This window comes from Haliotis asinina, chromosome 7 (assembly GCF_037392515.1).
Source record: "Haliotis asinina isolate JCU_RB_2024 chromosome 7, JCU_Hal_asi_v2, whole genome shotgun sequence".
NCBI classification, from domain to species: Eukaryota; Metazoa; Mollusca; class Gastropoda; order Lepetellida; family Haliotidae; genus Haliotis; species Haliotis asinina.
In genome coordinates, this window is record NC_090286.1 from 63,600,623 (window position 1) to 63,622,743 (window position 22,121).

Sequence of the window (22,121 nt, forward strand, 5' to 3'; positions counted from 1 at the left end):
TGTACTCTCTGGCTGTTCTGTCATGCAGAATATGATACATACGTGATGATAAACATTGTCAATGATGGAATGAGGTTTAATACAAATATAAATGCTTATCAGTATATTACATATATACGATGATGATATAGGTGATAAGTTACTGTAGCACAATACTGCACACTGGTACATGAGCATGTTTGGTTTGACTCCACTGTCTTGCACCTCAGAGAAAGAGACCACTTCTTTCCATCACAAGATACAAAGATCTTTGGAAAAATTATATAATAATTGTTTGCCTTTTGTTTGAAGTAAAATTATTAGAACTGTTTTTGTAAGTACATCTTGTATATCTTGACATCTGTCGAGACCTTTTGGAAGAATGCAAAACACACACAAAATCCAGAAACAAAATTTCATATAACCCTTTTTGTGTGAATTGATTTTGTTGGTCTGGCCTTTGTACAATAAGGACATAGAAATAGTTATTAGTAAAAACCTGTAAATGTTCCAGGCAACAACTCCATGAAACTGTGTCACATCACATCGTCAATCCCACACATGGGATATATGGCATGAAAACCTGAGGTATTAGTAATGCTTTCTTGGTATCAGACAACACATGCATCATGGTTGATTTCACACAGTTGCCAGGATTAGGAACACCTTGTCCCCTCCTCACCTTTCATCCCCCTATATTCATACCTGACCCCACCCTGTTCAAGGGTCACAAGATGATTACACAGTATTATCTGAAAAATAATGTTTAGAAAGTTTTTCTGTATTGTACTGAAATACAGCAGTGTATGAAATGGCCTGCTGAGCAACAGCTTGCCAGTTACATGGCAGGTTTACAACTTTACTTTGTAACCAGCCCAGTGGGCCAGTACATTTTCCAAGGGTATATATTTGACCATGTTGATGACTACGGGAAATATTTCGAAATAAACTGTCAACTGTTTTATAGTTCATGATCAATTAATCAACACGTAGAGAACATTCTTGCCAAAGATACTGAAACTGATTCTCACTTTGCCTGTTTTTCTGATGCAGATGGCAGTGACACTAAATAAATCAAAAGTGACCACCAAGTTATGTTTTTAAAATTTGTGTTTGCACATGTTTAAGTTTACCGCACTACCAGTACTTCATTAACTACATCAGTTTAACACCTTATCTCTGTTTCCTCTATAACAGGGCTGGTTACATGTTAACAGGGCCAGCAACAGTTTTTAGTAATCAGTCCTGTGGGCTTCCTGGTATTTTTTTTTGCATTTCATACACAAAATACAGAACTCAGAATTATGTAATATCTGTCTGTATCAATGCTGGAAGTGTCCTGCTAAAGCAGCTTGCATAACTCACTGTAGACAGGTAATCTATCATAGCTTGTTGGTATTTTCTAATTAACATACAATTCTGACATCACTCTAGTGTTTCAAATGAGAACAACAGTGACACTTTACAAATATACCTGTTGGCAATACAGCTTTTAGGATCAAACATTTTTTCTACAGACCCTTCCTAAAATGAACGAATTGCATAAACTGCATGAACACTTTGAATATGCATGCCAGTACAAATGCAACACAGTCATGAAAGCACTTTTCTTGTCCGGCTTGAAATGTCTATGCAGCATATTCATGAAGCACTTTTTAGCTGATGAGCAATAACTTTACGGCTCTATTCTCAAACTGGAAATGCAAACATTTTGTTGCAGATTCTGCAGTTTAGGTGAGATAATGCATTCCTCACTGGACACTGAAAATAATCATACTTCTGCAAACACATGATCAAAAAGCAATTTGTACGATTCACCGAGGCAGCTGAGAAGTATGTTAATCCAACACACCCCACTCTCAGACAAGACTAGGATCAGTTGATGCGGTTATTGCCAAGGAGGGGGTCCCTCTCATTGTACACTGGTGCCACCTCCTCGTCCGGGTCGACTTCTTCCTCTTCCTGCAGACGCCGTGCCAATGACTGCTTCTGTTTACGACTCAAGTTCAGCATACCACCCTGGAGAGAAAGATTCAGTCAGGAGGGATAGGCTGAATGGGAATGGACTAAGTCCTGTGAGGCAGACTAGTTCCAGACAGTATATACTACCTTTGACTACTATCACACCTACAACTTCATTCTGAAAGGCTCTTGAATGTTGTTCTGAGTCCTGCATCACGTTTAGTTTCAGGACAGGAACTGAACAACATATCCTTCAGAGTCAAGCATGGGCAAAATGCTTTGATTTTTCACATTGTAGAACATATACACATACTATTATTTTTAAATCAGTGGAAGTTTCCCTTCATAATTTACAGGTAAAATTACATACTTTGCACGATAAAACAAGAATCACTCAGTATCTAAGTAAGGTAAGTTCAGTAAAAGTCAATTTTTTTTATAGACCATGCTTGCGCAGCAGGGGAGATCACATCACTTATGTTCCTGTACATTCGTCGATACATGAGGTAGCCATTTCAGAGAATGGTGAATCAATGACTGTCTGATCTCTTTTAAGCGGAGCTTGAGGTAATATGCATAAGACCTATGGTAAAGTAAGTTAAAAATTTAGTTTTTTTAAAAAAAGCAACATCTTGATGATAAAACAACACAAGATCTCTGACCTTCCTCTTGTCAATGACATTCAGGAAGAATGTGGTGGCAACACAGGCAAGGATGTTAGCCAGCAGGAAGATCATCACATACTTCCAGCGCAGTAAGATGGTCTCTGTTGGTGTGCTGGAAAATATAAGGAAAACAAATAAGGAGACAATAGCATATTACAAGCATGATCAGCGTCACAAGGAACACAAGCATTGTCAGTGTCATGAGGAACACAAGCATTGTCAGTGTCATGAGGAACACAAGCATTGTCAGTGTCATGAGGAATAAAAGCACTGTCAGTGTCTTACTGAAGATAATGTTACATGTAACACTTTTCACTTACTTTTTTTCTGTCCCAAGAATCGAGCCGACAATGAGATTAGAAACACCAATACCAATCATTTGAATAGACGTTGTGAGGCCCATTGCTGTGCCAACCGTTGCCTGGGTTACCACAAGAGGAATTGATGGCCACAGACTAGCCTGAAAAATGACGAAAGTCTTGCTGATTGCAATATAGGTCGAAGTAGCAACAAGGATTTTCTAAGCTGCTGTGAAGGACTTGATCATGCTCTCATGATGTAGTGACTAGAACAATTATTTAACACTTTTCACATTTTCATTTATCATCTCAATTACTGTTGACCTTAAACAAAATATTGCAAACTGTTCGCCAACACTTGACTTTGGACTTTCAACATAGAATTGAGGAACTCCAAAACTGACATTTCCACAGGTGGAAGAGTGACATCTTACACTGAAACAAAGAAACAATGTTCCAAGATGAACAGACTCACAGCAGCCACAGAGTAGGTCAGCCCAAAGCACAAGGTCGCCACCAGTGGGTACACATACGTGAAGGCCAACAGTGCAAAAACAGGGATGGAGAACACTGCACACAACGTGGCCAGGTACCCTCGCTTACCGAACACATCCTGGAATATACAGATCAAGAGCTACACAGTACCCTTACTTCCTGAACACATCCTGGAATATACAGATTAAGAGCTACACAGTACCCTTACTTCCTGAACACATCCTGGAATATACAGATCAAGAGCTACACAGTACCCTTACTTCCTGAACACATCCTGGAATATACAGATCAAGAGCTACACAGTACCCTCGATTCCTGAACACATCCTGAGATATTGAGTTCCTAAGCTACATGTGTGACTGAGACACTGAAAAATGCAAGCCTTGCAGCTAGAAGAATCCTGTACAATCTGCTATTGATATATGTAATGAATTTATCAGTGGAGCAGCCATGTTACAAAGACACATATTTGGTGCAACAATTGTTTAACAGAGTTTAAATATGGTATCTATATCTTCTGGCCATCTACAAAGTACAGATGTGGTATCTAAAGATAAGGCACAGTACTTACAATGATGCCTCCAAGAAATGGAGACAATATCATAGAAACATCGTAGATTGAGCCTGCGATGTATGAAGAGGTTTTCTGGTTGAAGTTATACTCTATCTTATACTTGTCGTAGATAAATTTACTGAAACGGCAAAGATTTGGTAAACGATACAAAACATCTGAAAAATATATATTTAAGCATACTTTATTTCTATTGGCTAACTATATGACTGGAAACGAGAATACCATCATTCATATTACAGTATACTCTTGTACGTTTCATAGCATGACTTTTTGTGAATCCCAAAACTGAACAAAAATCTCTAGAATAACAGAATGACTCAAAACACTGTACAGGTGATATACAACCACCATTAGGTGATACGACATTCATCAGCTCACCAAGTGAAGTATATCATTTTATTGATATTTGATTATGTTGTTGATTTCACAGAGAGATGTTTAGATGTAAATTCTTACACTGTTATCAAGCATTAATGGTGTTATTGCAAACCAATAGTGGGTGTTTTTCGTAAATTTCATTTGTTGAGAAACCTCTTCGAATATAGTTTCATTCTCTGAATGACAAAAGCTGAATAACAGCCAAATGATACTCCAGAAGATGGAATACTTTCCTTTGCATAATGACGGCTAAGACTGTTTTGTGTGACCCTGATCTGTTTTTTTTTAACTATCGGTTTTAATCTAAATTTGTCTGAGTTGAACCCCAATGAATCCCGGAAACTGAACAAACCTAACTGTTTATCTTCTAAACAATATACATCAAAACACACATGTTGCTATTCACGCAGTCATATGGCTGCCTCTCTAGCTACAAGAGACCAATCAAACACTACACTAAACTCACCTGGCATCAGCCACAAATGGGAAGACTCCATTGTAGAAGAACATGATTGCCAGTGCCACCAGCCAGTACGACAGAGAAAAGTAGCGGATATCGGTGAACCTCTGAAGCAGTAAGTTAGTGATTGCCAGAAGTTACGAGTAGCTGTTGTGCATGAATAATCAAAGCTTGAGTGAGTTGGCATTAATTCAAGTGCACCTTACACCTTGACTGTACTAGCAATGGCCAGCCTGCTGGTTGCAGATTACCAGATTCATGAACACCAAGCAAAGCTAGTACGATTTCTGCAAAATGGTTTTTCAAATGCCATGATCCAAGTGCTAAACTCTTATCATTATCTTAAATACCTATAGCTACATACTTAATGACTGCATGACTGCATCAAGTTAGAACTTATGTGGTCCATGTGCTTCCTGAACACAGCTTTCTTCAGAAATAAATAGTGTAAATAGTGTATTCACCCTCTGTCGTATTTACCCTGTTTTGTAACATTGTGTATGTCTACGCCGTGTAGTAACAGTGTGTATCTACCCTGTGTAGTAACATTGTGTATATCTACCCTGTGTAGTAACAGTGTGTGTATCTACCCTATGTGTTAACAATGTGTATATCTACCTTGTATAGTACAATTGTGTATATCTACCCTGTGTAGTAACATTGTGTATGTACCCTGTGTAGTAACAGTGTATATCTACCCTGTGTAGTAACATTGTGTACATCTACCCTGTGTAGTAATGTTGTGTGTATCTACCATGTGTAGTAACATTGTGTATATCTACTCTGTGTAGTAACAGTGTATCTACCCTATGTGTTAACAATGTGTATATCTACCTTGTATAGTACAATTGTGTATATCTACCCTGTGTAGTAACATTGTGTATCTACCCTGTGTAGTAACAGTGTGTATCTACCCTGTGTAGTAACATTGTGTATATCTACCCTGTGTAGTAACATTGTGTACATCTACCCTGTGTAGTAATGTTGTGTATATCTACCCTGTGTAGTAACAGTGTGTATCTACCCTGTGTAGTAATGTTGTGTACATCTACCCTGTGTAGTAACATTGTGTATATCTACTCTGTGTAGTAACAGTGTGATTATCTACCCTATGTGTTAACATTGCGTATATCTACCTTGTATAGTACAATTGTGTATATCTACCCTGTGTAGTAACGTTGTGTATATCTACCCTGTGTAGTAACATTGTGTATCTACCCTGTGTAGTAATGTTGTGTATATCTACCCTGTGTAGTAACAGTGTATATCTACGCTGTGTAGTAACATTGTGTATATCTACCCTGTGTAGTAATGTTGTGTATATCTACCCTGTGTAGTAACAGTGTGTGTATCTACCCTATGTGTTAACATTGTGTATATCTACCTTGTATAGTACAATTGTGTATATCTACCCTGTGTAGTAACGTTGTGTATATCTACCCTGTGTAGTAACATTGTGTATCTACCCTGTGTAGTAATGTTGTGTATATCTACCCTGTGTAGTAACAGTGTATATCTACGCTGTGTAGTAACATTGTGTATATCTAATCTATGTGGTATCATTGTGTATATCTACCCTGTGTAGTAACAGTGTGTGTATCTACCCTATGTGTTAACATTGTGTATATCTACCTTGTATAGTACAATTGTGTATATCTACCCAAAGTAGTAACATTGTGTATATCTACCCCGCGTGGTAACATTGTGTATATCTACCCCGTGTGGTAACATTGTGTATATCTACTCTGTGTAGTAACAGTGTGTGTATCTACCCTATGTGTTAACATTGTGTATATCTACCTTGTATAGTACAATTGTGTATATCTACCTTGTATTGTACAATTGTGTATATCTACCTAAGTGGTAACATTGTGTATATCTACCCGGTGTGGTAACATTGTGTATATCTACCTTTGTGATAACATTGTGTATATCTACTCTGTGTAGTAACAGTGTGTATATCTATCCTGTGTAGTAACATTCTACATATCTACCCTGTGCAGTAACGTTGTGTGTATCCACACTGTATGTACCCTGTGTAGAAAACTACACATACCCTGTTTCAGACATTTTTGCTCAAAGTTACCTCTCTGATAAATACTGATATCCGACTGATATTTTGTTAATGATGATTGTTCTCTGTGCTATATGTCAATAGTGTGCCCACATATATTTACCCTGGTAGAACATTCGAGGGTATTGATCCTGTGTGTAGTTTCAGTATGGATGTGTGTGAATCCCAGTTTTATGGTGACCTTGCACTACCTGGCTAGTCTCAACAAGTAACCTTGACGTACCAGTTTCTTGGATTCTGTTTTCATGCTGACCTCATCTCCCAGCTGCTTGACACCATACATGTCCAGGAAGCTCACAATAATGGCTGACACAAAGCCCAGCCCACACAACATAGCGCCTTGGAAGAAACAGAGCATGGCATGACAGACTTTTTTCAAGTAATAAACATTTCTAACTCACTTTATTAAGCGGTCTATAAGGTATTGATGTGAAATAAGACAACTTTTGCTCCCAGTAAACATGGCAATATTTTCAGGACCACACCCACAGATTCAACTTAAAAAACACAAGTAAAATCAGTCCACTATATAACATCCAGAAAGATATGTACACAAAACTTTAATGTCGTAACATCCCTTTAAGACAAGGTCAAGGGCTCCTCACCTCCCCAGAGTGTCCAAGAGAGCCCGTACGTCTGAGAGAACGACTGCGTCAAGAAGAAGTTCAGTACGCTTCCCAGACGTGAGAATGCTAACGTGAAACCAAATGCCATGGCTAATTCCTTGTTCTTAAACCAGAAGGCTGTGATCTTGTTCTGAACAACTGAAACACAGAATCACCTGTTTTATATTGTTCCCATCACTAATCTGATTGAAATTATCTCTTCCTGAAAACATTGAAACATGCATAACAGTGATATGAGGTCCCAGAGAAAAGATTTTACAGTACTATGAAGGCTGGTGGGGTAGACTAATAGTTAAGGCATTTGCTGGTCACACCAAAGACCTGGGTTCGTTTCCAAGATGAGTACAGAGTGCAAAGCCCAATTCTGGCGTCATGGAATATTGCTTAAAAAGCTGCATGAAACTAAACTCACACTCATTTGGCGGCTAGCCTGAGACAACAAAATGATACTGATGACTACGATAGAAAAAAACATTAACCAGAGAAGCTATAATTCTGATCAAGTTGTGTACAACCATCTGAGAGAGTGCTGGATACTCATGTCAACAAAGCAGCAAGTTCATTCCTGTCAGCAATATCTCATACTGCCAAAGATGTTTCAGAATTTACATATATAGAACAAGGCAGTGGCTCACAATACTAATACACTGGAAGTTCAGTTCCTTTCTTGCAGACTCCCTTAGTGTTCAAGCGCACAGTTAATGTCAAGCTGTCAATAACTACCAGATGATGAAGCGTAACTGTTACCATAATATATCAGTCTATATTGTCTCTGTCATGTGATTAACAATACTGCCTGTGTAAGATATATGCAAATCAAGTGCACATTTTTTTATGCTAAACAAATAACTTACATTCAAATAAATAGAAAATATGATGAAATATGCAGGATCAATAAGACTACAGTCATTACCAACATCTCTTTCTGAATGTAATATATACAGTACACAAGTGCCTGGTGACAACTTTGTTTGGAAATAACTTATATATTTGACCAAACATATGAAAGTTACTTGACTTTAAATGATAACCAAATAACTTCATGATGCAGTTAAAGTTGTGTATTCCTGAGAGAGTTAAACATACTTGTTAGTGACCCATTTCCTGATCCAAAGACCAGACGTCCCACCAGCATGACAGGTAACATGGCAGATGTTCCTTTCAGCATTGCACCAACAGCGAAAGTGCAAGACCCGATGACACACAAGAGGGAGAAGAGGAACACACCCACTAGAAGGACAAACAACTATTGAACAGAAGTCAGAAAAGGAAGGTCCAAGAGGACTTAAAGAGTGCACTGATGCATGGAGTCATAATGTAATTTTCTGTATAAAACTGACATTTTATACTTATCCTGACTCATGTTTAATTGCTTATCTCCTCTTCCTAACGGAGATAGTGAAACACCTGAAATCCCTTGAAGTTCCCTTCTAAAAGAAGCAGACGTAAAGTTCACACTCACCCATGAGTTAGCTCCCCTCCTGTGCACATGGTCAGCTAATTTTCCATGATACTCACTCTCTCCTATAATTGCCCAACACGAGAATATGAAAATTCAGCGTCGGTGAAGGGCGGCTGAGTCAGGATAAGTATAAAATATCAATTTTATTTAGAAAATTACATATTTTCCTTATCCTGACTCATCCTTAATTGCTTACAGAATCCGACGTAAACAGCAGTGGGTCAGACCATGCTGGCTTCTGCTGGTTGTTCCAAATTACGTCCAAAAAATTCCCTCCCTAACGGGAACTTGTAACGGCAAAAATTCGGTCCTGTCCTTTATAATATTCATTGCAGATTATGGGGGGATCACATCCAGTCGAATTTGTCTTCCGTAGACAACTTTGTTGACTGGCAAGTGATGACATCAAAAGTAACTAGCATCCTGCTAGTTTCTGATGCAACTAAATGAGTACAGGGTCATAATCACTCATGCTAGTCTGTTCAAGACGTATGTATGGACATTCCACCATTATACTCCGTAGAGCGTCTGAATTCCACAAGTCACGTGATAAAACGGGTGAGTGAACTCAGCGCCTTCGGGGATTGAATTCTAGAGCATGAATTTGGGACATGCGTGCAGCTGTAGCTAAGGCAAGATAAAAACAGCATCTTCTGAATTAGCAGTTCCAATGAAGTCCAATCAAGCGGTTCGTACGCATCACTTGTGAGATGTTGAAGTACAATGTTTAGACCCCATGCTGTTGATCTTCCAACTTGAAGGAGTGTAGGAAGGCAAGTAACTTAGGTACTTTAGTCAGCTTGGTTTCTGTTTCCATGCTGACGACTGAGCTGAGAGCTGCTAAGTAGGTAGATAATGTAGAGCCTTTCAGACATCGAAAATGACATAAATATTCATGTCGAAGAGTAGAAACGTCAGGTGTAGTAGAGATGGAGGTCTCATTGACCCTTGTTTACGTAGAGGACCACTGTTGAGTTGTCCGTCTGGATCATCAGCAGCTTGTCTCCCGATGTAGTCGACTAATGATGGATAACACGCATCACCACTTTCATCTACAAATGGTTGATGTGAAGAGCTCGATCTTCCTTCTTCCAGAATCCTACTGCAACCTCATTGTTTAGATGGGCATTTCATCCTTGGAGAGACGCGAATTTTGATCCACCAATCCTTGTATGCTGTGAAGATGTGTCATTCTTCATCTTCAGATCATCAACGCTGAGCGTGTTGACATTCCAAGGAAGTCTATTTATAGCAGGATGGCTGTCGGATCAGAAACTGCCATTCATTGCTGCAAACCTCCTGATATGCAACATTGAGTGTGCTGTTGAAGATCTCTATGCCGTCTGAACAATCAAATGAAGCGGTAGACTCTTATCTAGTGTGTAAATGACATCTTCCCATCATTGAATGACTATGTTGAATGTAGACAACTTCCTAACACTGGAAAATTAACATCACATTCTGCGCAGGGCGTTGTCTCTTGAGGACCAATCAGATTGTAGATGTAATGCTCGAGGACCAACCAGATTGTAGATGTAATGTCACTGGCTTTCCTTACAGGGCGCTGTCTCTCAGGGACCAATCAGATTGTAGATGTGACATCACCGGTGTAGCAGATAACCGATCATCGTGAAATCTTGTTCAAACGGTGATACCCTTGCTAGCATTTAGGCTTCTCCGTAACCATGCTGTTTGGTGAGCACATATCTAAATGAGTAAAGCGCGTGAAAAAAAACACTTCCGCCGCTTGAAGCTGATGTAGACAAATTGTCTTCCAGGTAGATGTGTCGGAATTTTTCCACCAAAGATAATACCGTCATCTTTTGTGATCAGAGGTATAGTTTGCAGTGGTATATTGCAGTCATCTCAAAGAATCTTCATGATGTATTCATCGTTGAGAATTCCCCGCTTCTTCCAGTTGACTTGGAAACATTCACCCACTGGAGACGGCTGTATGGGAACGGTTGAGGGTGGAAAACTCCAGTTGTTCCGATCCTGATCTTCAATGTTTACCTCCTGGACACTCCGGTATTAAACTTCTTATATCTTGTTCTCTGGACTCTGGAAAACTTGCACTTGTTAGTGTAACGCTGACTAGTCTGCTTGAGCACTGTTGTCAAGGTGTCGATGGACTTGATCATCATGACTTCTCTAAAGTCTTGGGCAATCATCCTTGCTGCATCATTAATCTTGTCGAGGAAGTAGATTCTGTCCCGCAGTAGTTGAGACGAGGTGTTCAGACGTAAACTGCTGATACTTCTTCTGAGTGACGAAAGATGACAGGAACATTCACTCTTCCTCGTTCGCAGGATTGCTGAACTTGAGATGAGAGTCTGCATCGAGCCCGTCTGAATGTCGTCTATCTTGTAAGATCGTTGCGGGGACTGATGATGATCTTGTATGCCTTGTCTACATCTGGTGCTCTGATGGAGAGCATGGTGAAGAGGGAAGCGACGAGCATTGACAGGTGGCACGTGTTGTTGTTGAAACTTGGATGCTGACTTGAATGCCGTAGATAACTTCTCAAAAATAGTAGATATTAGCGCTATCACCGGGAATGATAATGCATGTCTTCCTTCTTCATCCTATAAGTGTTGGATTAGTTTGAATCCTTGGATGGTGAGACTAAGTCCAGACCATTCATGATCCACATTGTGATTTCCGTGTCCGAAAAGAGGGCTTCCTCCGGAGATGACGATCAGTAGTATCTGTCTTCATCCTTCCATGAGTGCGACACATTCGGTGGATGCCGATGATTTTTCTTATGTGAGTCCAGGTCTGAAGGTGATGACGAGTGCTGACGGCGCCTTTGACGAGCTAGGGAGACTGATGAAAATCTTCTTAATTCACGAGTAGACCTGAACGGAGATAGTGTTGCTGGATATTTCCGTAGGTGTCTCAGTGGATATAAGCATAAATAGGCGCTTGAACCATTGTCTTCTAGATTTGGTACGTGCAATGTATATATTTTCAATGCTCTCACTGGACATAATGATAAATCCTGTGTATCATACGGTCATACGGTCCTAAGATTGAAGACAAAACTGTCTGTCCAGTTGACCTGGCAATTAATTCATTGCTATGAAATCCCATGTTAGACCTAAATGAGCTGTTTCCTGGAGACTTGTGTCAAAACTCGTTCGATTAAAGTCTAGAGCATGAATTTCTGATATTCTTGCCTCTGTAGCCAAGGCAAGTAAAAGTAGCGTCTTTTGAATCAACATTTCACTTGAAGTTTGATCAAGTGGTTCATATACATCACTTCTGAGATGTTGGAGTACAAAATTTAGATCCCACGCGGGAGCTCTAAATCTGTGTTGTTGATCTTCCAACTTGAACGAACGTAGTAAGGCAATGAGCTCTGGTACTTGAGTCAGTTTGGTCCCTGTTCTCATGGTGATGACTGAGCTGAGAGCAGCTAAGTATGTAGATAATGTAGAACCCTTCAGACCTTTAGACTGACGTAAATAGCATAAATAATCTGCTATTTGAGGATGAGTTGCCTTGTTCACCGAAAATCTCTTTATTTCTGGTGTATGTTTCAAACCGTTTCCACTTGTCGTCATAAAGTGTGCAAGTGTATTTCTGTAAAGCTAATGTGACTGTTTTCGCAGCTCTCGCTGAATATCCTCTGCATTTCAAACAAGTCTTAATACGGTCCATACGTGAAGATGGAACACCGATGGTTGGCCGTGCACTTGCTTTGTGTGGGGATGAATGAGAAGATTCTTCCACTCTGGTAATTGTAGTGTTGGTTGTCCTAGCTCTTCTATAAGTGTTGGAAACTAATCTCACTTTGGCCAGTTAGGCACGACAAAAATCAGTTGTAACCTCTTTGTTTGTCTTATTTTCTCGATGACTTTTGGTAACAGTGCTGGAGGGGGAAACGCGTATGCGTTCATTCCTTCCCATGAAATGCTGAGAGCGTCCGTTGCTCAGACTAAGGGATCTGGTACTGGCGACACAAAAGTTACTGTCTGTTAGTTGAATCTCGCTGCAACTAGGTCTATTTGCGGTGATCCAAAAGTTTGACTGATTAGTTGAAACACTTCTAAATGCAGCATCCATTCTGTTGGAGATGGACGAAGGAGACGAGATAGGACGTCTGCCATGACGTTGTATGCTCCTGGTATGTGACATGCTTTTACTTGAAGATTCAGACTGTCGACTAGGTTGAACAGTTGAAACGTTAGGTGTAGTAGAGATAATGATTTTGTTGACCCTTGTTTGTTTATGCAAAACACTACTGCTGACTTGTCCTTATGGATCATTAATAACTTGTCTCTCAATGCTGTCGACCAGTGGTGGATGGCTTGAATGACCACTTTCATTTCCAGCTGGTTGATGTGAAGAGCCTGTTCCTCTTCGTTCCTGATTCCTCCTGCTACCTCGTTTCCTAGATGAGCTCCCCATCGTTGTAGAGATGCGTCTACATAAAGGTGGTTGTTGAATACCGGGCCTAACATATAGGTTCCTGCGCAGACATTCGATCGGCGAGTCCACCACATCACAAAAGGCTTCAGACTTTCTGGGAGGGGAATCTGACCTCTGTTGTTGAAATGAAGATTCAAGAATGATTGTAAGGGACGCACCTGCAGTCTTCCTCTTCTGGTCATATCTTGCGCTGACGTGAGGAGGCCTAGTAGACACTGCCATTGTCAAAGTGTTAGCGGTGAAAGTAGAGCTTGCGCTATCATATCTTGAACCTTGACCCACCGGTCCTCTGGAACTACAATCTGATTCAACATAGTGATGAAACGAATCCTGAGGAATTTGATATCTTGTTGAGGTACCAATTCCGACTTTAGGTGATTTACTAACCATCCCAGTTGTGTTAGTAGCCTGATTGTGAAGTCTAATTGTAGTCTCAGTTGACTATTCCGTTGATGAACTTGTATCCCGTCGTCCAAATAAAAAGCACTGCGTAGCCCCCTGAGGTGTAGATAATTGACAATGGGCTTGGTTATCCGTATAAATAGCCATGGGGCCAAAGATATTCCAAATGGTAGGACTGTCCATTGATAATGCCGGCCGTTGAAAAGGAAACGTAGATATTTTCTGGATTCTCGATGTATCAGGATATGAGGTATGCATCTTGTAGATCTATGCTGGCTAGATAGTCTGCTGGATGAGGAGTCTTAGTTGAGAAAGATGTACCATCTTGAAATGTTCTGGCTTTAATAGAAACTTTTTGTTGAATTCCTTTATGTTGTAAATGAGACGGAAATTTCTCTCTGGAATTCTTCTTCGGTACTAAGAAAATTGGAGAATAAAATCCGGCTGTTAGATTCTGTGGCTGTATTACTTCTACTGCTCCCTTCTGCAACAGCGCTGATATAGCATCAGTCAACTTGTCTAGTTGATTATTGTGTGTAGATGATGTGAGTTGGTAGTTTTGTGAGCGGTGGTGTATCTTCCAGTGGAATCTTGTAGCCGTCTCGCAGAATATTCATGATATAATTGTCGTTGAGGATTCCCCAATTTTGCCAGTAGAGTTGAAGACGTCCACCCACTTGAGATGGTTGGGAGTGGAAGACTCCAGTCGTTCTGAACCTGATCTTCAACGTCTATTCCCTCCACCGCACCGAGACGATCTTCCTGATGTCTGAGAGCATTTATTTCCTCCATAGGGGTGACGAAATGAAGATGATGATTTCTCCCCTCTATCGCTGAATTTCTTGTCCCTCGCTCTTTGAACCCTGGAAAACTTGGACTTGCTAGTGTAACGTTGATTTGTCAGTTTAAGGACAGAAGTCAAAGTGTTAATGGATTTTATCATCATAACTTCCCTTGAATCTTGAGTAACTCATCTTGCTACCCCTTCAATCCTTCAATCGTTGAATAGCTTAGGTGCAGACCATGGGGCTTGATACAAGGGCTTTGTGAAGTTCTCACTCCATGAGGTTGCGGACAGGAGCCTCTGCCTACGAAGTAGATTAATACGTGCAGTGGTAGAAGCTAGATGTTCAAACATAAACTACTGATCCTTCCTCTTTGTAACGAGTGCCGACAGGATCATCCTCTCTTCCTCATTTACTGGATTGCTAAACTTAGCGATGAGAATCTCGTTGATGGCTCTTGATCGATCTAATCCAAAAAAGGTTCACCTCGTATACGTAGTAGTGTCCAGTTGTACCAGTCTTCTGTCTTCCACCTTGTAAAATCTACTACGAGCTGGGTTGATGACGTTATAGCCTTTGTCGATCTCGCTCTGATGAATGGTTCCATATTATGAAGAAGGAAACAACGTGCGTCAAAACCTCGTTCCATGAGGTTCATCATCTGCGAAGTCTGTTGTAGATGAGATGTGTTCGGAGGTGTTGAAGATGCCGTCGGTGTCGATCTAGTTGCCAATGTCTGATGCATGGGTCTTCACTCTGTATCATTAACGGAGACTTGTCAAAATACTGATGTTCTTCTATCTCCTCCTTGAGTGACTTCTTTATCAGCGAAGGATGATTCTGCGATGATCTTGCAGATGACGACTTTGACTTCTTAATTTTCTTAGTATGAGGCGGATGATCTTTTCTGTGTCTTGGGAGGGGACTTGCCCGACCCTGGACACAACCTTGGAGATACGACTGGCTTCTCGCTGGAATGAATCTCAGCATCAACAATTAAACGGTTACCCGACTTTATTTCACTAGATTTAGACATGACTTAAGCGAGCCAACGTTGCTTATCTCTAGCACGTCTGTGAACAGACCGTAAATATAATGAGAATTCTGCTTCAGACAATTTAATAAATGCAAAATACACAATGAGCATGAGCAGAACATAAAGGTTTACACGCTGGGCAAAGTACGTGCGGGTCAACCGCTGACAGCTGTAATCTGCACTGAAAACACGATTTCATCAACCGAGACTAAGTCTCGGCTGATGAAATTCGAGTTAGAAATAGACGCAATAAATACAAAATTGTATCATAATAATAAATATATACAAGCCAAAAACCATATACAGCACAAATTTAGTTATAAGAACTGAAAAAATGAAAGACTTATCACCATGTACGGGACCCCAGGTGCCTCCAGCGTGAAATGGCATGGCAGTCAGCTGACCATGTGGCGGGAAAAGGGAGGTAATACTTGGGTGAGTGTGATTTTACGTCCGCTTCTTTTAGAAGGGACTACTTTCGCCAGAAAGAGGAGAGTAAGCAATACAGCGGTACAGGTACATGGACCTCAATTCCATCGATGCAAGACTGAAATACTGCTTAACAAGGATTAGATGAGGCAGTGCAGTGAATGCATTTGTGACAAGCAGGCGGGGCAAGTAATCTGGACAAATACACTTGGTTCCTACAGGTAGATTGACGATTAAGCACATGCTGACCACATGAAATCAATACTGCTACTGTTCAAGACAGTGTCTCATAGAGCTATTTAGTTCAGCAAGACACCGTCACGACATGATTCACACAATCAGTGAAATCAGTGATCCCGGTAGGTTTTGTATGAGTGCGTGCAGAAATAAAATCATGAATATGTAGTCCAAATCTTTTGCATGTGACATTTTCAGTACAATCCTGAATCATGTTAAAATTTATTGTTTGTCTATATGTTGCAGTATTAAGGTACTCTTTAAAATTATGTAGATCAGAATCTGTGTGGCCAATACACCCGCAAAAAATGTTTTTTGGCATAGTTTTATTATCATTTTTTCTGCGTGAAAAACATGTTTCTGCGTTAACACGAACACTGGGAAATCGAACTTTTCAATATTTAGAATAACAACCTGTTTCCCTCTTGTTTCAAATGGAATGTCCTCGTTCCCATATATGCACATGTTAGGTCGTGGCTCGTCTAATACTTGTCAAGCAGTAGAAGTTGTTATCCATAAAGCTACCTCAAGACTGTATGTCCCAACTTCTAAAATGTCACTCAAACAAGTAATTCCTACAATGTTTTTGAAATCTTAGAGGACAAGGGAAAGGAAGTAAGACCTAAGCTTATTTAAGCATCAGTATGTCACATGTGCTATATACTAAACAGGGCTAAGTTTCAAATCCACCACCAAGCAGCATATTGTTACTGCTAGCTTATGGTCTTGTGATAACATCATGTGTGGTTTGTCTCTGACTCAGGGATATACAGTCAATAAAGATATTCATGAAATACATTGTGCACCTACCTCTGTTTCCCAGTTTGTCAATGAGGAATCCAGCAGCTATTACAACGACAGCGTTCCTACAGCAAGTAATGTAAACATTCATAAACACATGGACATCATGTTTCCAGGACTAAGAAATGCAGGATTCTGTTAGATCAGAAGTTTCAAAATTAAAATAATTTCTCAATGAGAACAGTGCACAAATACATCTATGTACAACTATAGATTATCCCTGACAGTGTAGAATGAACAGATTTTCTAATTTATTCCTACTAAATAATTGCAAAGGCTGGCACATAGATTTAGAATCTAATATACATTTTTTTCTGAACGAAACAGCTGAAACCTCTAATAAATGCAAAACCAGCTGCAGGTATGACACAGCTGAAAGTCACGAAGGACACAAGACTCATAGACTTCGCCAATTAACCATGTACAACCATGATAATCTCTCAGTTAAAATCACCACATTCAGTGTGCCTTACGTCCATGCATAGATAGCGTAGAGAAGGTTGTAGTCATCCTGTGACATGCCCAGACAGTCGGTGCAGTTGTTGCAAGTGTAGTTGCCATCACCAACATCATATGTACTTTCTCCTGTTGAGTTAGTGTTGGTACAGTTGTTGGACTGAAAATTGTTACAGCAACCGGCATGACACATGATTTGGGTTTCAGTTCAATTTCAGACCGTGTGAGAAAGTGTAAAATGTATTCCCCTGTTGTTAGCAAGATTCTGGCTCCGTCTCAGCTGGAGACACCAAGCCAGCAGTTCATATGTACCTGTCGCAGAGTGTGGGGTCATTTCACAGATTACATCCTCACAATGTCAACTTGTTGATAGGTTAACCTCTGGTCATGTGGACAAGGCATCTGACCTCAGGCCTGCAGAGCACATGCACACTAGCAGCCTTACACGTATACACATGCACACTAGCAGCCTTACACGTATACACATGCACACTAGCAGCCTTACACGTATACACATGGACACTAGCAGCCTTACACGTATACACATGGACACTAGCAGCCTTACACGTATACACATGGACACTAGCAGCCTTACACGTATACACATGCACACTAGCAGCCTTACACACATACACATGCACACTAGCAGCCTTACACGTATACACATGCACACTAGCAGCCTTACACGTATACACATGCAAATCAGCATTGTAATTTCTGCTTTCCTTCGCTAACTAAGATTTGTACAATTATTGCATATCTGTGAGACAAACATGTAACTCTGAAGATTCTGAATTTAGCAATAAAGGTATAAAATTATCACTTCCATGTGTTTCCTTTACCTGTGTGAATTCATCTTGGAGCACACTTGGCATGTCGAAACAGAAGTATGAGCCAAAGGTCAACATGCAGTTGAAAAATAGGACCACAAAGCGGTAGCCACCTTGAATAAAGAAACAAGGATACAAAAGCAATATTATATAGGAACTTTAGGATACAGAATTCAATAGACACTAGTCAGAGTGTTGTATTGTCCTGTCAACAGCCAATGTCTCCCACTTGCCTTCTCCCACTAGCCTATGTCTCTTACAAATCTGAAATTTTGGGTAGAAATATTTCAGTATCGCCTGTACAGTAACAGATTATCAGTTAATTATTGGTGGAGTGTTAATTAGTCCTATCACATTATGCATGGCAAAGATAGGGAGTTTGCATGATTGGTAATGTAGGTGTGTGGATGTGCTTACAAAGCTCCCATGATGGGTACTGTAGGTGTGTGGATGTGCTTACAAAGCTCCCATGATGGGTACTGTAGGTGTGTGGATGTGCTTACAAAGCTCCCACGATGGGTACTGTAGGTGTGTGGATGTGCTTACAAAGCTCCCATGATGGGTACTGTAGGTGTGTGGATGTGCTTACAAAGCTCCCATGATGGGTACTGTAGGTGTGTGGATGTGCTTACAAAGCTCCCATGATGGGTACTGTAGGTGTGTGGATGTGCTTACAAAGCTCCCATGATGGGTACTGTAGGTGTGTGGATGTGCTTACAAAGCTCCCATGATTGGTAACGTAGGTGTGTGGATGTGCTTACAAAGCTCCCATGATGGGTACTGTAGGTGTGTGGATGTGCTTACAAAGCTCCCATGATGGGTACTATAGGTGTGTGGATGTGCTTACAAAGCTCCCATGATGGGTACTGATATATACACATGTACATATGTCTAAACTGATGTTAAGTCAATGTAGGAACTGTCTCTCAAGTTTAAACACAGTATGCATGGAATAGTGATCAGGACAAAAGTATGTTTTGATGACAAAGATTGTTAGAGGATCCCACTCAGAGTTTAGGTTAAGATTTTCACCACTGCCATCAGTCAGCGTGCAACCCTGTGAGGAAAGGGAGGTGGGAGAGGTGTCTTATGTCAACACACATTTCTGATGCAATTACGGGGTATTTTTGATGATGATGATTTATTTTCTGTATCTCACACTGCTTAGGACAATTAATGTGTAAAACAATTGTGTAGAAACTGGAATGAAACAAAATGGCAACAACACCAAACCGTCAGTCTTTCACAATTGAGGTGTACTTCAAAATTATGAAATGGTTCTTGAATGTAGCAGAAGTGCATGTGGTTAATGTATACAAACAATATGGTACAGTTTACACAGTAAAAATGTCATAAACATAGGCCCAAACATGCCGACCAAGCAAGGAAATTATTCTCAGTCTGTAATTATCATAAACACTTTGGATGCATTAACCATCATGATCTTTTACAAATTTTTAAACTTTAAAGTTACACTTATTTAGTGTTTTGGATCTGAGATCTCAGGACTCATCTGTTGCAATGTTATCGAGAGTTTGCACAATTGATTACATTTGATTTGTTCAAAATTATTACAAACAACAGTTCGGGAGAGTGGCAGAGTCTCCCTGCAGTATCACACCTCCACAGAAGCCCTGCACTGGTGCAGACTGATACAGCCACTTAGATTTCACCTCCATGCTTACAATTTGATTAAAACTCATGATAATGGTAAACCTACTGGTACACGGGCATCTAATATGAGGAGTTTTGTATAACTACATAATTGGATTCCTCTGTCTGTCGCAAGATACTGTATTTCATCCTTCATAGTAATTTTCAGAGATTTCGTGACTGCTTTTTCCAACAATGGCATCAAACACACTATTTTAAATTTTCTGAGTACTCTCAGTATAAAACTCTTGTTTATGTTGAAGAATGACCTTGACTTTCTCCCTTATTTGCAGAAAGTAATAACCGTATTTTGGTGAAATAACTTCAGAGTTGATGTACAAATACCAGATATCATGAACATTTGTGAATATTCTGCTATGCTGAGGGCTTTGAGTGCATTGAACATGAATTACATTAACTGCTTAAATGCAACAGATATTTGCAAGAGAGGATAGACTGCTTTTTGAATGATATGATAACCCACCAACAACTGAAATCTTTATAAGACTGATGTGAAGTTCCAATAACCATAGTATTAAATTTTTGAGCAAATTCCTTTCATGAGTTCTAAAATTAAATCACTCTTATGTTAATCAGCAAAACTTCCAGACAGTTTTCAGCATGTACATTGATTATTTTAACTGTTGCATTTATATGCTGTGAGAATTTGGACACTTAAGAAAATGTTTTGCTGTCTAGATTATCGCATGTACAATTGTAAAATATATCGCAAACTTAAATTTATCATGAAGACAAGCCATCATTCAAGATTTTACGTCTGTGTGGAGCAACACCCCTCATGTCTGCCCAAGTAAACAATCTGTCCGAAAACGTATGACGTCCATAAATGTATGACGAAATGCTACTAAAAGATACCAACTGTATACATCTGAGTATTTCCATATTTACAAATAAATTACAGTATACATTTATACATAGATATTCCCTTTTACTTTAAACTTTACATATTCCCTTCCTTACTGATTGTATTGTCACTATATACATACAAAAAATACCTTATTTTCGCGAAGTAAACATTTACACATTCCCTTACTTAGTACGGATACATGACACAATTCAACAGTTTGCAGCTAATGTATGAATTTACAGAAACACTTGTTAACAACTTGGTAAAACCATTCTGCATTTGTGACTTGGGTGTATGGTGTCGTCACTGTCAGGTCGATGTCACCTGAACATGACATCATACACAATCGTGCATTTACTTCGACACACAGTGACAGCCGAGCTACTTGATATGTGTTCATCACGTGCGATTGTCAAGTGAAAACTCACAATCAGTCGCCCTCAGTCCCGCCATAGCGCTTGTTTGTGTGTCTGTCAAATTGTTCGCGACCTTTGAACTGATACTTCCGCATCACATGAGCGAATATCACTAGCTTCTTGCAGCGACGTTTAGAATTCGCAAGCAGCGTTCGCCGCTTTGAAGCTTCCAACGAAGTGAGGCAAGACTGGTCACGCACTGCGCTCACGATGCATGGATGTATACCATTAAAAATGTAGGGGATGTTCCATTTTGCGAGCATACCACAAGCCAATACCAATGCATATGAGAAAAAGGAATATATACTAGTATCCATATGGAAGCTTCCGTCTTAAGTAATGCTTACCATAGATACCCCACAGACTAGTAAAATTTGAAACGCCCAGTTTTTCCCGGCTCTGGAAAAAAATTTCCACCGAATACAAAATGAGAGCAGAGACAATCTACCAAACCTGTTAGAGTCTCCCTGGTGAGAGCAAAGAGTGAAAGGGACAGCGGCCAATCATCTACGCAACGAAATACCAAGACATTATTGACATCAGTTTCTCATTCAATAAGAAGCCAATGAATCATTATTAATTGAACTTCAGTTAAATTAGTGAAAAACGTAAACTTATGTCAGTTAATAGCAATTACATATCACTTATATTGGGTTTCATCCTCAACGTTTTGCAAGTTACATAATGTGAAACACGGCCATAAAGAAGGGTTTCAAGGCATGTAAAAGACCCTTTTCTAGATCAAAAGGGGAATGGTTATCTTGTATGGCAGCAAAGATGGGCTACTGTATGTGGTCACG

General features: G+C 39.9%; 1 protein-coding gene across 1 annotated transcript; it reads right to left on the reverse strand.

The window, feature by feature from the left end:
• Positions 1–55: 55 nt before the first annotated feature.
• Positions 56–21,435, reverse strand: LOC137290632 (lysosomal dipeptide transporter MFSD1-like). The gene is made up of 13 exons (XM_067821698.1): positions 21,334–21,435; positions 18,397–18,497; positions 17,572–17,714; positions 17,108–17,163; positions 8,599–8,742; positions 7,492–7,650; positions 7,110–7,225; positions 4,819–4,919; positions 3,972–4,092; positions 3,381–3,518; positions 2,927–3,066; positions 2,604–2,718; positions 56–1,998 (listed from the first exon to the last, which is right to left on the reverse strand). Exons 1-13 carry the CDS (start codon positions 21,356–21,358, stop codon positions 1,855–1,857), a joined length of 1,503 nt encoding a protein of 500 aa, XP_067677799.1. The 5' UTR covers positions 21,359–21,435; the 3' UTR covers positions 56–1,854.
• Between the last annotated feature and the right edge of the window lie 686 nt (positions 21,436–22,121).

What these genes read in the sequence shown, in the direction of transcription:
- LOC137290632 (XM_067821698.1), bottom strand. Translation starts at nt 21,358, where the DNA reads ATGGCGGGACTGAGGGCGACTGATT. An exon ending in TCCAAGATGAATTCACACAG is followed by an intron (nt 17,715 to 18,396) that starts GTAAAGGAAACA and finishes AACAATTTTCAG; the next exon opens with TCCAACAACTGTACCAACAC. An exon ending in CTCTTGGACACTCTGGGGAG is followed by an intron (nt 7,226 to 7,491) that starts GTGAGGAGCCCT and finishes GTTTCTTCCAAG; the next exon opens with GCGCTATGTTGTGTGGGCTG.